Source organism: Marmota monax, unplaced genomic scaffold (genome assembly GCF_021218885.2).
Source record: "Marmota monax isolate L192 unplaced genomic scaffold, Marmota_monax_Labrador192_F-V1.1 WCK01_AAM20220418_F8-fsc00515, whole genome shotgun sequence".
In the NCBI taxonomy this organism is placed as follows: Eukaryota; Metazoa; Chordata; class Mammalia; order Rodentia; family Sciuridae; genus Marmota; species Marmota monax.
This window is the reverse complement of record NW_026693591.1, coordinates 339,630-352,865: the sequence shown is the minus strand read 5'-3', so window position 1 is coordinate 352,865 and position 13,236 is coordinate 339,630. Positions and strand designations below refer to the sequence as shown.

Below are 13,236 nucleotides of genomic sequence, written 5' to 3'. Positions count from 1 at the left end.
TGTGTATTTTCCAAAAAGATCACATTCATGATTTTCAATCACAGTGGCATCTAACACACAAACCATTTTAACAACTACTGTTTATTTCAAAATTTTGAATGATAAACATATCATAATTAGCTAAGTGCATGTTTCATGGTGGTAATAATATCTGAAACAAAATATTCACTCAATATATCTGTTTTTGAATAACATAGAAGCCAAATTATGTTATGCCTCAGTATTTGCTGTTGTTTCATTCTCCAGATTTCCAGAAGTGGAAAAGCATTGTTACCAAAAAATACATGCTGGAAGCAGCCAGAACTCAGGCAGCAGTAGTGAATTCATCTGATTCAGAATATTTCACCTGTGTCTCCACTTCCAGCAAACTCCTTCCTACTGAGGAGCGTGGTAAGACAGATGCAAAGGTGGAATTGAGCTCAGGCAGGAGGTAGAGCTGAGGTTCTAGTCCAACCCTTGCTTGCTTCTCTGTGAATCCAGAAAGTGGCACTAATACTGAGGCTTCTTGTGGGGAGCAAATAGGTAATGTCCTTCAAAATAGGGAAAAGTTCCTCAGCACAAACTTGCATGTGAACACTGGGGCAGCTGTGGGGGAGACTTGGGACATGCTAAGATGTGTAGGGGAACTTGATCAGAAATATCCCTTTCAGATGGCACCACTAAAGCTCACACACTCATGTGTTACACACTTTCAAACTAGGTATAGTCCCAATTTTCCTCCTTGGTACTTATTCTCTCATTCATTTGTCCTGTTTTTCCAGCCTATTTTCCTATATTACCAATACAGAGGTACTCCATTGTCCCCTTATTCTTACAACCATTCTTAGATTCACTGTTTACAAATTAATCCCATAAATGCTTCACATCCCCTCACCCAGATAACTTGTGATAACCTTGTGATGCTGGATGAAGACCTTGAAAATGTGCATGTCCTGAGAAAGAAGCATTTTCCTATGTGGATTTTCTCACCCAAATGTCTATAATGATGGCTGATTACTGTCCATCATGAACAAGCACACACTTATATATACTATGTGCTCTCATAATGGAAAATGCAATCACACATGCTCAAACACATACACACAAATAAGCACAGGGCACTCACAGACACACATACATGTACGTATACACTCACCACCATCCTCTTTACCAGCAGCTTCACGTGATATGTAACAAAACATACATATAATTGCACAATACCACCATCTCATTTCCATATAGATGTACCATGTACACACCTCAGATAAAAGGTGAATTCCCAGAAACTTGCACACTCCCATTTTCATGTCCAAATATAGGATACCTTATCTCCTTATATTTGACATTTTCTTCCCAGAAATTGATAAATTATATCACTGTTTTATGTGTCATCAATCTTCTGAAATGTACTTTATAGAATATTGCAGGAAATGTAGATTTCCTCCTCCACCCACATTTCTAATATTCAGTGCCCTTGGACAAAGATCCTTGTACATTGTCAGTGCGTGTGAAGAAGAAAAGAGTCATTAAAGTGTAGTATATGTATGTTCAAATGAAAGTGGAGTTTCTGTGGTATGGGTTACAGAATAGGGAAGAATTTCACCCCAAAAGTCAAGAATGCAAATGACTGCATTTCCTAAGAAGACACCTGCAGAAGTAAACTTCTCATGTGTCTACAAAACAGTATTTCTCTGACAGTGAGTTCAGCTTTGACAGTGTACTCAAGTTGAAAGGAGGCTGAGAGCCCAAAAGAACTTACCCAATAGAGAAGAGTTCTAGGGGAAAAGCCTGAATGCTGGTTGTGGACGTATGAACTTAGATACCTTACATGGACATATAAACATATCTATATACTTATGTATATGGATAGCATAACAGAATACCTAAGTAGCAAACTTTTATTCCATATCTACATTTGCCCAATTTTTCAAGTAGTAAATTAGCTGAAAAAAAAATACCACTCATACTTTATTGATTGCATATCACATTTTTTATAAGGTTCAGTTTCCAATATTCTGTATACTTTTCTAAAAATATCACATTCAAGATTTGGAATCACAGTGACATCTAATAACTAATTCTGATAGCTACATTTATTTAAAAATTTTTAATAGTAAACCCATCATAATTTATCATGCGAATATTTCATGGTGGTAAAAGTATCTGAACAAAATATCCATCCACTCAATATATCTATTTTTGAATGACACAGATCCAAGATTATGCTATGCCTCAATATTTATTGTTGTTGCTTCATTTTCCAGATTTCCAAACGTGGAAACAGATTGCTATTAAACGATACATGCTAGAAACAGCCAGGAATCTGAAAGCAGGAGATCATTCATCTGATTCAGAATATTTCACCTGTTTTTCTACTTTCAGCAAAGTCATTCCAGCTGAGGAGCATGGTAAGACAGATACCAATGTGGGATTGAGCTCAGACAACAGGTACAGCTGAGGTGCTAGTCCAACCTCTGTTGACTTTTCTATTCTTTTTAATAGGGGGAAGGTATTGAGGGCAGAGGCACTAACACTGAGGCCTCTTTAGAAGGCACACAGGGAATGTGCTCTCAAAATAAGAAAAAGTTCCTCAGCACAAAACTGCATTTGAACACTGGGAAGGCTGTGGGAGAGACAGAGGCATGCTAAACTGTGTATGGGAATTTGATCAGAAAGTTTCTCCTTAGATGGCACAATTAAAGCTCACACACTCATGTGTTAGAAACCTTCATACTAGGTATTGCCCAACATCTCCTTCCTTGTACTTCTTCCCTTGTTCAGTAGTCCTCTTTTTCTCCATTCATCTTTCCTCTCTTACATTATAGAGGTACATTCTCATGCCTAAAAACAATCATTCTTAGATTCTCTGCTTTGGACAATTTTTTTTAATCCCATAAATGCTTCACATAGATAACTTGTGTTAAATTTGTAATCCTAGACCAAGACCTGAAAATTGGCTACACCTTAAAAAAAAAGCATTTTCATATATAGATTTTCTCACTTAAGAGTCTGTGCATGATGATGATTTCTTTCATAGAGCAGCACCTACTTATATGTACTGCGCTCTCACAATGGAAAATGGCAAGATCAGGCACTAAAACATACCAACATAATCACATATATACAAGCATACACACACACACACACACACACACACGAACGCATTCACTCCAAACCATCCCTCTTTACTAACGCCAAACATATTCACCTGATAAGTAACAAACAAACATATAATTGCACAAAACTACCAACATCTCATTTTCCATAGAATATACCATGTACACATCTCAAATAAAAGGGACAAGACAGATAATTCCCAGATACATGCACCCCCATTTTTCATGCAGAATCACAGGCCATTTTAATTCCTTATATTTGAAATTTTCTTCCCGGAAATTGATAAATTACATCAATGTTTTGTATGTCATTTATTCTCCAAGATGCCCTTTTTACAATATTTGGCACAAATGGAGACTACTTCACCTACCCACATTTCTAATTTTCAATGACCTTGAGGAAGGAGTTGTGTATTTTGTCAGTGCATATGAAGAAGGAAAGAGTCCTGAAAATGTAGAGTATGTATGTTAAGTGAAATTAGGGTTTCTGTGTTATTGGTTACAAAAGAGGGAGGAAGTTCCCCAAAAGGCAAGAGTGCGAACAAGCGCCTTTCCTGAAAAGACAACAGCAGAGGTACACACTCTCATATGTGTCTACAAAACAACTAGTGACAGTGATTTCAGCTTGGACAAAGTGGCCCAAGAGGAAAGGAAGCTTAAAGCCCAGCAGAAATTCCTCCAGTGGAGTTCAGAGACCCAAGGCAAAAGCCTGAATGGTTGATGGCATTGGACATATGAATTTAGATATTATGTATGTACATATAAAAATATCCATATATTCATGTATATTGATTACATAACCAAAGTAGTAAATTTATAAACTTTTACTCCATATCTATTATTTGCCCAGTTTGTCAAGAGGGAAATTTGCTAACAATAACACCCACACTCTCTTTATTATGTATCACATTTGTGATAGTGTTCATTTTCCAACAGTCTGTATACTTTACCAAACATATCATATTCAAGATTTCCAAATAGTGATATCTAACACACAAACTACTTTTTTTTATAAGTAATGAAGAAACCACTTTTTATAATAACACACAAACCACTTTTATTTGTTTTTCTTTTGTTTGGTTTTGTTTTTTGGTAGCAGACATTGAACTCTCAGGGTCACTTGACCACTGAGCCATATCCCTAGCCATATTTTGTATTTTATTTAGAGACAGGGTCTCATTGAGTTGCTTAGCACTGCACTTTTGCTGAGGCTGGCTTTGGACTTGCGACCCTCCTGCCTCAGCCTCCCGAGCCACTGGGATTATAGGTGTGTGCCACCAAACGTGGCCCACTGTTTTGTAGCTACTTATTATTTTGAAATTTTGAATGGGAACTTCATAATTACCATGTGAGAAAGTTTCACGGTGGTAACAATATCAATAACAATAAAATATCCACTCGATGTATGTTTTAATGACACAGATTTCAGATTTTGCCATACCTCAGTATTTGCTGTTGTTATATTCTCCAGATTTTCAGTACTGGAAAGAGTCTGCCATCGCACCATATATGCTGGAAGCGGCAGGAGAGAATTCATCTGATTCAGAATATTTCAGCTGTCTCTCCCCTCCGAGCAAAACCCTTCCTACTGATGAGTATGGTAAGACAGATGGAAAGGTGGGGTTGAGCCTCAGGCAGGAGGTACTGCTGAAGTGCTAGTCCAACCCTTGCTCACTTTCCTATTCTTCTGAATATGGGGGAAGGGATTCAGGGCAGAGGCATTAATACTCTGAGGCCTCTTGTGAGAAACAAAGAGTGAATGTGCCTTCAAAATATGACAGAGTTCTTCAGCACAGTCCTGCATGTGAACATTGGGGCACTTGTGGGGGAAATGAAACATGCTGAGGTGTGTGGGAATTTGTTCAGAAACTTTCCTGTTAGACAGCACAACTAAACCTCACAAAATAACCTGCTAGAAACCTTCATACTAGATATGTCCCCATTTCTCCTTCCTTTACTTATTCTATAGTACAGTTTTCCCTCTTTTGTCCATCCATCTTTCCTCTATTACCATTATAGTGGTGCTCTCATGGCCAATCATTCTTACAAATAATCAGTGTTATATTCATTGCTTTCCACATTAATCCAATAAATGCACCACATCCCTTCACCCAGATAACTTGTTTTAATCTTGCAATGCTAGGCCAAGAACTAGAAAAAGTTTGTCCTTAAAAAGTAGCATTTTCATATGTAGATATTATCACCCAAATGTCCATACTTGATGAGTATTTCTGTGTTTTGTAGACCAGCACACACTTACATGTATTTTGTACTCTCATAATAGAAAACAGAAACACATGTGTTATAACACACACATAATTACACTCATACACAAAAAAGTACATATCTCTCTATACACACACACTCACTCATCAACACACACATTCACTCATCAACATCCCTCTTTTGTAGCACTGAATTTATTCATAATAAAACATACATATAATTTCATGAAGCCTACCACCATCTCATTGTCCAGAGATGTACAATGTACACACCTCAAATAAAAGAGAATTTTCATATGCATGTACCCCCATTTTTAATGCCTAATCACAGGCAATTTATCTCCTTATATCTGAAATTTTCTTCCCAGATATTTATAAAGTATATCAATGTTTTACATGTCTTCTATCCCCTGAGATAACCTTTTTCAATAGTTGGAGCAAATGGAGATTTCCTCTCCCTTTCCACATTTCTGGTTTTCAATGTTATTGGCCAAGGCGCCCTGTACATCCTCAGTGCATATGAACAAAGAAAGAGTCATAAAGGTGTAGTATATGAATATTCAAATGAAAATAAGGTTTCTGTGTCATGGATTAGAGAAGGCAAGAGTACAAAAGGCATGAATATAAACAATCAACTTTCATGTGAAGACACCTGAAGAGGTAAACCTCTCACATGTGTTTACTTTTGTAAACATCCCCAAATGACAGTGCATTCAGCTTGGACAATTTGGTCTAAGAGGAAGGGAGGTTGAAAGACCAGTAAAACTCACTCATTGGAGGAGAGTTCCAGGGATAAAGCCCGAATAGCTGCCAGCCATGGACATATGAACTCAGATATTGTACATATATATGCATACATACACACACATATACATAATATATGTTTATGTATATTGATAACATAACAGAAATAGTTAATTAATAAACTTAATGACTACTTACTATATTTGTGATAAGGTTTGGTTTCCAATATTATGTGAATTTTTAAAAAATATCACATTCAAGATTTCCAATCACAGTGACATTTAACACACACACTATTAATAAATACTATTTGTTTCAAAATTTTGAATGGTAAACATATCATAATTAGCATTCATGGTGGTAACAACACCTGAAAAAATATCCACTTATTGTATTTATTTTTGAATAACACAGAACCTGCATTATGCTATGAGTCAGTATTTCTTGTTTTTTTCATCCTCCAGATTTCCAGAAAAGGAAAGGCATTGCTACTGAACCATTTATACTGGAAGCAACCAGAACTCAGGCAGCAGAAGAGAATTCATGTGATTCAAAATATTTCACCTGTCTCTCCACTTCCAGCAAACTCATTCCTCCTGAGGAGTGTGGTAAGACAGATACAAAAATCTCCCCCCTCAGATGGCAAAACTACAGCTCAGCTCACACACTAATGTTACACTTCAAACTATGTATGGCCACACTTCTCCTTCCTTGCATTTTTTCTGTAGTTCAGTTTTCCCTCTTTCCCCATCCCTCTTTCCTTTAGTACCATTAATTATGTAAACCCTTGCTCCTTTCTTCCTACAAACAACCATTCCTAGATTCACTTTTTTCTAGATTAATCCCATAAATGCTTCAAATCCCTCCACACAGATAACTTATGTTAATTTTGTAATGGTAAACCAAGAATTAGAAAATGTGTATTTCATGAAAAAGAAGCATTTTCATACATAGATTTTTCTCACCCAAATGTCTATGGATGATGGTGATTTCTGTTCTTCTTAAACCACCTCCTAAGTATGTATACTATGTATTCTCATAAAGAAGAATGCAAACATGCACACACACACACATACATAATCACACACATTCACAATCATACATCCATACATATAGACACACAAACATACACTCATCACTATCTCCAAACGTATTTACCTGAAATGTAACAAAATATACATACAATTGCATAAACCTTCCACCCTCTCATGTACCATGTACACACCTCAGATGAAAGACATGACAGAATTCTAAAACATTCCAGATACATGCACCCATTTTTTTATGCTTATACACAGGTCATTTTGTCTCATTATATTGAAATTTGCTTTCCAAGAAACTGACAAATTACATCATTCTGTTACATGGCTTCTTTCCCCTAAGATGCATCTAGAACACTATTGAGAGGAAATGGAGAATTCCTCCCCCTTTTCACATGCAAAATTTTCACTGCTTTTGGGCCAAGGAGTTCTGTAAAATCTCAGTGCATATGAAGAATGAAAGAATAGTGAAAGCTTAGCATATGTGTGTTAAAATTGAAGGGGGAGTTTCTGAATTATGGGGAACAGAAGAAGGTGGAAATTCCTCCAAAGTATGCAAAAATAGGAACAATCATCTTTCCTGACAAGTCTTGAGACTTCCAGGGCCAGAGGCCTGAACTCTTGGTATCCCTGAACATATATATTTAGATAGATGATAGGTAGGTGATAGATAGATAGATAGAAAAAATGAACTAGGTCATTATAATTGTTTTTAAAATTCATACTCCATGTCCTATAAATGAACAATTTCTAATGAGAAATTTAGATAATAATAATAATGATAATAACTTCTAGTGAGTATATGTCATATTTTATGTATGGTTTAGTTTTCAAAAATCTGTATAAATTTCCAAAAATATTGGGTTGCAGTTGTAGCTCAGTTGTAGAGCAATTGCCTAGTATGCATGAGGCATTACATATTCAATCCTTAGCACCACATAAAAATAAATAAAGTTATTGTGTCCATCTACAACCAATTTTTTTTTTAATTTCCAAAAATATCACATCCAGGATATCCAATTTCAATGATATCTACCACACATAATGTCAATAACTATTGTTTGTTTTTGTTTTGGAAATTTCAATGGGAAAACCATCTTACTGATTGTGAGAATTAGTTTTATGGACAGTTAACAATGCCTGAAATATCTTGTTCACTGAGCATATCTGTTTCTGAATGAAACAGAGCCTAGATTGTGGCGTGTCTTAATGTTTCTTGTTATTTTGTTTTCCAGGATTGCAGAAGTTTCAAGAAATTGTTCCTAAGTCATATATGCTGGAACCAGTCAGGGATCAGGCAGCAGGAGATAATTCATCTTCCTCAGATTATTTGACCTCCATCTCCTTTGACAGCACACTGACCCCTAATGATAATCAGGGTAAGACAGATTCCAGGTTATCTGAGATCAGAGAGGGACCCCAGTTGCTTGTCCAACACTGCTCACTTCACTACTTTCGAAATACAAAAGAAGGATTCATTCCAAAGGACCTAACACCAAGCCTTGTGAGGAGGGTCGAATGGGGAATGTGCCTTCAAGAATAGGACTGAATCAGAACCTCAGCACAATGCTGCATGTGAACACTGGGGTAGCAGTGGGTGAGATGGGATAGTGCTGAGATGTGTATGGTAATTTAATCAGAAACTTCCCCCTCAGATGCCACAACTAAAACATACTCATATGTTATAAATATTCATACTAAGCTGGCCCCATCTCCTCTTCCTTTACTTATTTTCGCATACAATACTCTTTTTTTTCTCTACCCATTTTTTTCTATTCTCCATTAACATTGCCTATATACTTCCTTTCACCCTCATTTTTCCATACAACCATTCTCATTTCATTGATTTACATTTTAATTTATTAAATGTTTCATATATTTCCAGACAACCTGTTTTAACTCTGCAATGCTAGACCAATATCTAGGAAAGTTAAGAAAACTCATATGTCTTGAAAATAAAGCACTTTCTTATACCAATTTTCTCACACAAATATCCAATGATAGATATGCTTTCAGCCATTCAAAAACCCATACCTGACCATGTACACTCTGTACTGTCATTTAGCATGCACACGCACGCGCACACACACACACACACACACACACACAATCATCACCACCCCCTTTTGACAACATCAAAAATAATCACCAGATATTTACCAGAATATAATTCAACATGTTATTACAAAAATCTCATTTTCCACACAGGTGTAACATGTACAAACTTGGGTTGACATATAACACACAAAGAATTCTGAAGCATCACTGATATATGTACCCCCCATTTCGCATGCCTACATACAAGAACATTCTTATAGTAATGTTATTTTCTTTTATTTGGATTTTTTTTCTAGAAACCAGTGAATCATCTTCATATGTTTCCTATCCTGAATCACATAGTACGTCTGTAGAAAGCAAGTTGGAAGAATCAGAATATTCTTCGTCATTGGCATATAACGAATTACCAGTTTACTTGGCCAATAATCCCTGTACATGCTCAAAGAAGAGGAAAAGGGAAAGAATAATGAAAGTGTACTATATGCATGTTAGAATGAAGAGGGGGGTGGCTGCCTTAGAGGATACAGAAGACGAAAGGCAGCCTCCATGCAAAAAGACAAAAATGAAAACCATTGCATTTCCTGAGACAATCCATACAGAAGAAAATCTCTCTGTCGTATCCACAGAAGAACTCCTAACTGAGAGTGATCTCAGCTTTGATGATGTAGTCCAAGAGGCATCAGAAGATAATGACAGACCGATAGATCTTCCACCTCTGGAGACAAGTTCCAGAGCTAAAACACCAGAATGGCTTGTGGCCCATGACAGTGGCTACAGGTGCATGGCCTGCTGCCGAGTTTTCCCCTCCTTGGAGATTCTACAGGACCATGTGAAGAATGGTATTAAAGAGGGATTTAGCTGCCATTCTTTTCATGTAGCCCTTAACTTGCTTAGAAGTAAGAACAGAAAGAGAAAAAAAGAAGTATACGAAGAGGAGGAAAACAAAGTCAAAAAGAGCTGGACAAAAGGCATAAGTATCCAATGTCACAACATAATTAGGCGCATAAGAGACTTCTTTCACAATAACCATTGATAGCATCATGACCACCAGCACAACTATCACCACCATCAAAAGCCCCAGCACCACCATTATTACTACCATCAACAATACAACAACAATGGCCACCACTATGACTACTACAACCATTGCCACTGTCAATAACATCACCATCAACAGCAGCAGCAACAAGCACCATCATCACTATCTTATCATCACAGCCATCACTACTATCAAGAGTATCACCACTACAATCATAATTAGCACCACCATCAACAGCACCACTACAATTACCACCTTCACCGGCACTACCAGCACCACCATCAACAGTACTATCTGCAGCACCATCACCACCATACCATGACCATCACAACCATTGCCACTGTTAACAGCACCATCAATAGCAGTGCCATCTCTACCATCACCACCAATAGCACTACCATCAACAGTACCATTACCAACATCATAATCATTGTTAACAGCACCATCACCTCAGCCATCACTGACATCAACAATGTTATCACCAGCACAATAGTCATCACCACCATTGACAGCACCACCAGTAGCACATTAGCAGCAGCATCACCACTATTATCACCAACATGGCTAGCACCACCATCACTAGCCCATAACCACCACAACCATCAATACCATAAATAATAGCACCAGTACTGCTAACACCACTGTCAGCAGCTCCACCTTCAACAGCACCACCATCTACAGGACTACTATTATCATCATCCCAGCACCATGATCACCACCACCAGGGCCACCAGCACCAATATGGACAGTAGCACTTGTACCACAAGTAGGATTAGAGAAGCCCTTTAGATAATATTCCCCAGAAGAAAAAACAAGTTTGTAGACCACATCAAGCTATAAAGCAAAAATGTCCTCAGGCAAACTAAAGAGCAATGAATACCAGTATATCATCTTTATCACTGGAAGAAATTCATTTGAAATAGAAACTGCTATGGACTGGACTTAGAAGAAGAGGCGAGGTTCCCAGGGGTAAGTAAATATGCCCCAAATTGGAAATTTGGGGTTTTAAGAAATAGTGGGAACAATAGCAGAGAAGTCTCATGAGAAATACCTCCTATGGTGAAGGATTTCTTTCTAAAGAAATTATGCATGGGGCTGGTGTTGTAGCTCAGTTGGTAGAGAGTTTGTTTTCATGTGTGAGACATTAGGTTTGATCCTCAGCACCACATAATTATGCATGAACACTGGGTTAAAGACAAAGGAAGTAGAATGGGTCCCACTAATGACTTCTGAGGAGACATGAGCAAAGGCCTGTCTCCCAGTTCTGAAAAACAGAAGATACTGGGCCCAACATTCTTAGATCAATCTCACCATTTATTCCTTGGCCTGGCTTCCTTCTGAAAAGCATAGGACAAGGAAAAGAAGTCTTTATTCATGAGAAAGGGTTGATATGCAGGCCTATCATGGTTGTGATTGAAATTCATGGCCTTATTGTGATTTTCATGCCTGGAAGAAGACTGTACAGGAGTTTCACCCACTCAAAGGGACTGTAATGACTTGAATGTGTTTATTTTTTTTATTTTTCCCCCTAGGAAAACATTTATGTTCTCTGTACCAGAAACTGGAAATGAAGGTGTCTAGTGTCTATGGGGAAGGGTAGCAAAGGTTCTGCTTGGACTCTTCTGACAACTTTGCACATGGATTTCTTTCTAGATGTCCTTCATATTCTGTAATGGAACTTCATGATTCTCACATCTTATTCTTTCTTTTTTCTTCTAGCACCAAGAATCTGGTTCTATATAATCAACAGAGAGGAGATAAACATGGACAAAGCTGAGAAGACTTTGCAAAGCCAGGTGCACGCTGCTATAGCGGAGAGTGTCATTTTTAGTTAGAAGGAAAATCAGACTTGTCTTCAATATTTCTAAAGTCACAGAATCAAAACAGAAGTTGTCCTGAGATTAGCTGAAGACTTGTCTCTATGATAAGAACTACCTTCCTGACTTAAAGGTGTTCTTTTTTATTTTGCTTATCTCACAGCAAAAAATGGTATGGATTATACAAGGAAGGAGTTTCTCTTCACCAAGCTGTCAGCACTTAAGAACTGAGAAAATACAAGAATAAATAATTTTTTATTAATCTATTTTATAGTACAGTAAAATATATTATAGAAATTTTCTTTAATAATGTGGATTAATATTAAAGTAGAACTATTTGTTATTGAATGTACCCACTGAAGGAAAAGCAAGGAATGAGAGATGGATAAGAGAGAAATGAAAGAGATACACAGGAGAGTAGAGATACACAGGAGAGTTTATTTGTCAGAGCTGACAAATAAAGGCCATCTCTCTATAGGAGAGAGAGGCAAAACAGGCTGAGTTCTGGGACTTTTATGAGGGAGGCTCAGGAATCAGAGCTGGGCAAGTCCTTATGCTTTAAGGATTGGGTTGATATGAATGAGTGGAGTGGCTTTCTCAGAAACACTGTTGGGTGGGAAAGTGAAACTTTTTCCTTAAAATGGAGGTTGTCACTTAAGGTGGCCATCAAGATGCTAATCACAAGGACCTTAAACCCACTATAACTATATCTTCCTATTTTCAAAGTCAAACTCAGAAATATAGAATAATATTCTAATAAAACTCCAAGTTTTAACCTCCTCCACATTTATGGGAAGAAGGTTTTTCAGATAACAGCTCAATTGTTTTGGAGTAGTAGTTACCATGGTAACTTTTGTAATAGAACTATAGACCATTGCCTTAGCAATCAAGGATTGATTACTCATTTTGGAGAAAAACAGGGGAAAGGAACAGTAGACTCTAACCTGTTTCCTTTCTTTATTCTTTTAGCTTTGTCATTATTATGCTAAATAAAGGCAGTACTATGTCCCTTTTGAATGCAAGTGTACTAATTGCTCTAAAGTTTCTCACAGTGAGTAAAAACCTTGAACAAATAATAAAGTCCATTTCACACCATCACTCTCACCCAGAAGTCACAGTCATTTCATCTATGGAAGAGATACTGAATACCATTTTAGGAAGCAAGATAAAGTAGCACAAGGGGATAGACCTTGACAGACTCTAGGGGGAAGAAAGACT

General features: G+C 37.2%; 1 protein-coding gene across 1 annotated transcript; it reads left to right on the top strand.

The window, feature by feature from the left end:
- Nucleotides 1–212: 212 nt before the first annotated feature.
- Nucleotides 213–13,035, top strand: LOC124102915 (protein FAM170A-like). Its single transcript, XM_046459359.2, has 6 exons — nucleotides 213–390; nucleotides 4,567–4,695; nucleotides 6,529–6,672; nucleotides 8,340–8,483; nucleotides 9,459–11,170; nucleotides 11,921–13,035. The coding sequence occupies exons 1-5, from the start codon at nucleotides 213–215 to the stop codon at nucleotides 10,193–10,195; spliced, it is 1,332 nt and encodes a 443-aa protein (XP_046315315.2). The 3' UTR covers nucleotides 10,196–11,170; nucleotides 11,921–13,035.
- The last annotated feature ends 201 nt before the right edge of the window (nucleotides 13,036–13,236 follow it).

Coding starts and splice junctions, on each gene's coding strand:
- LOC124102915 (XM_046459359.2), top strand. CDS start 213: ATGCCTCAGTATTTGCTGTTGTTTCATTCTCCAGATTTCCAGAAGTGG. Junction 6,673..8,339: donor CATTCCTCCTGAGGAGTGTG/GTAAGACAGATA, acceptor TTTGTTTTCCAG/GATTGCAGAAGTTTCAAGAA. Junction 8,484..9,458: donor GACCCCTAATGATAATCAGG/GTAAGACAGATT, acceptor TTTTTTTTCTAG/AAACCAGTGAATCATCTTCA.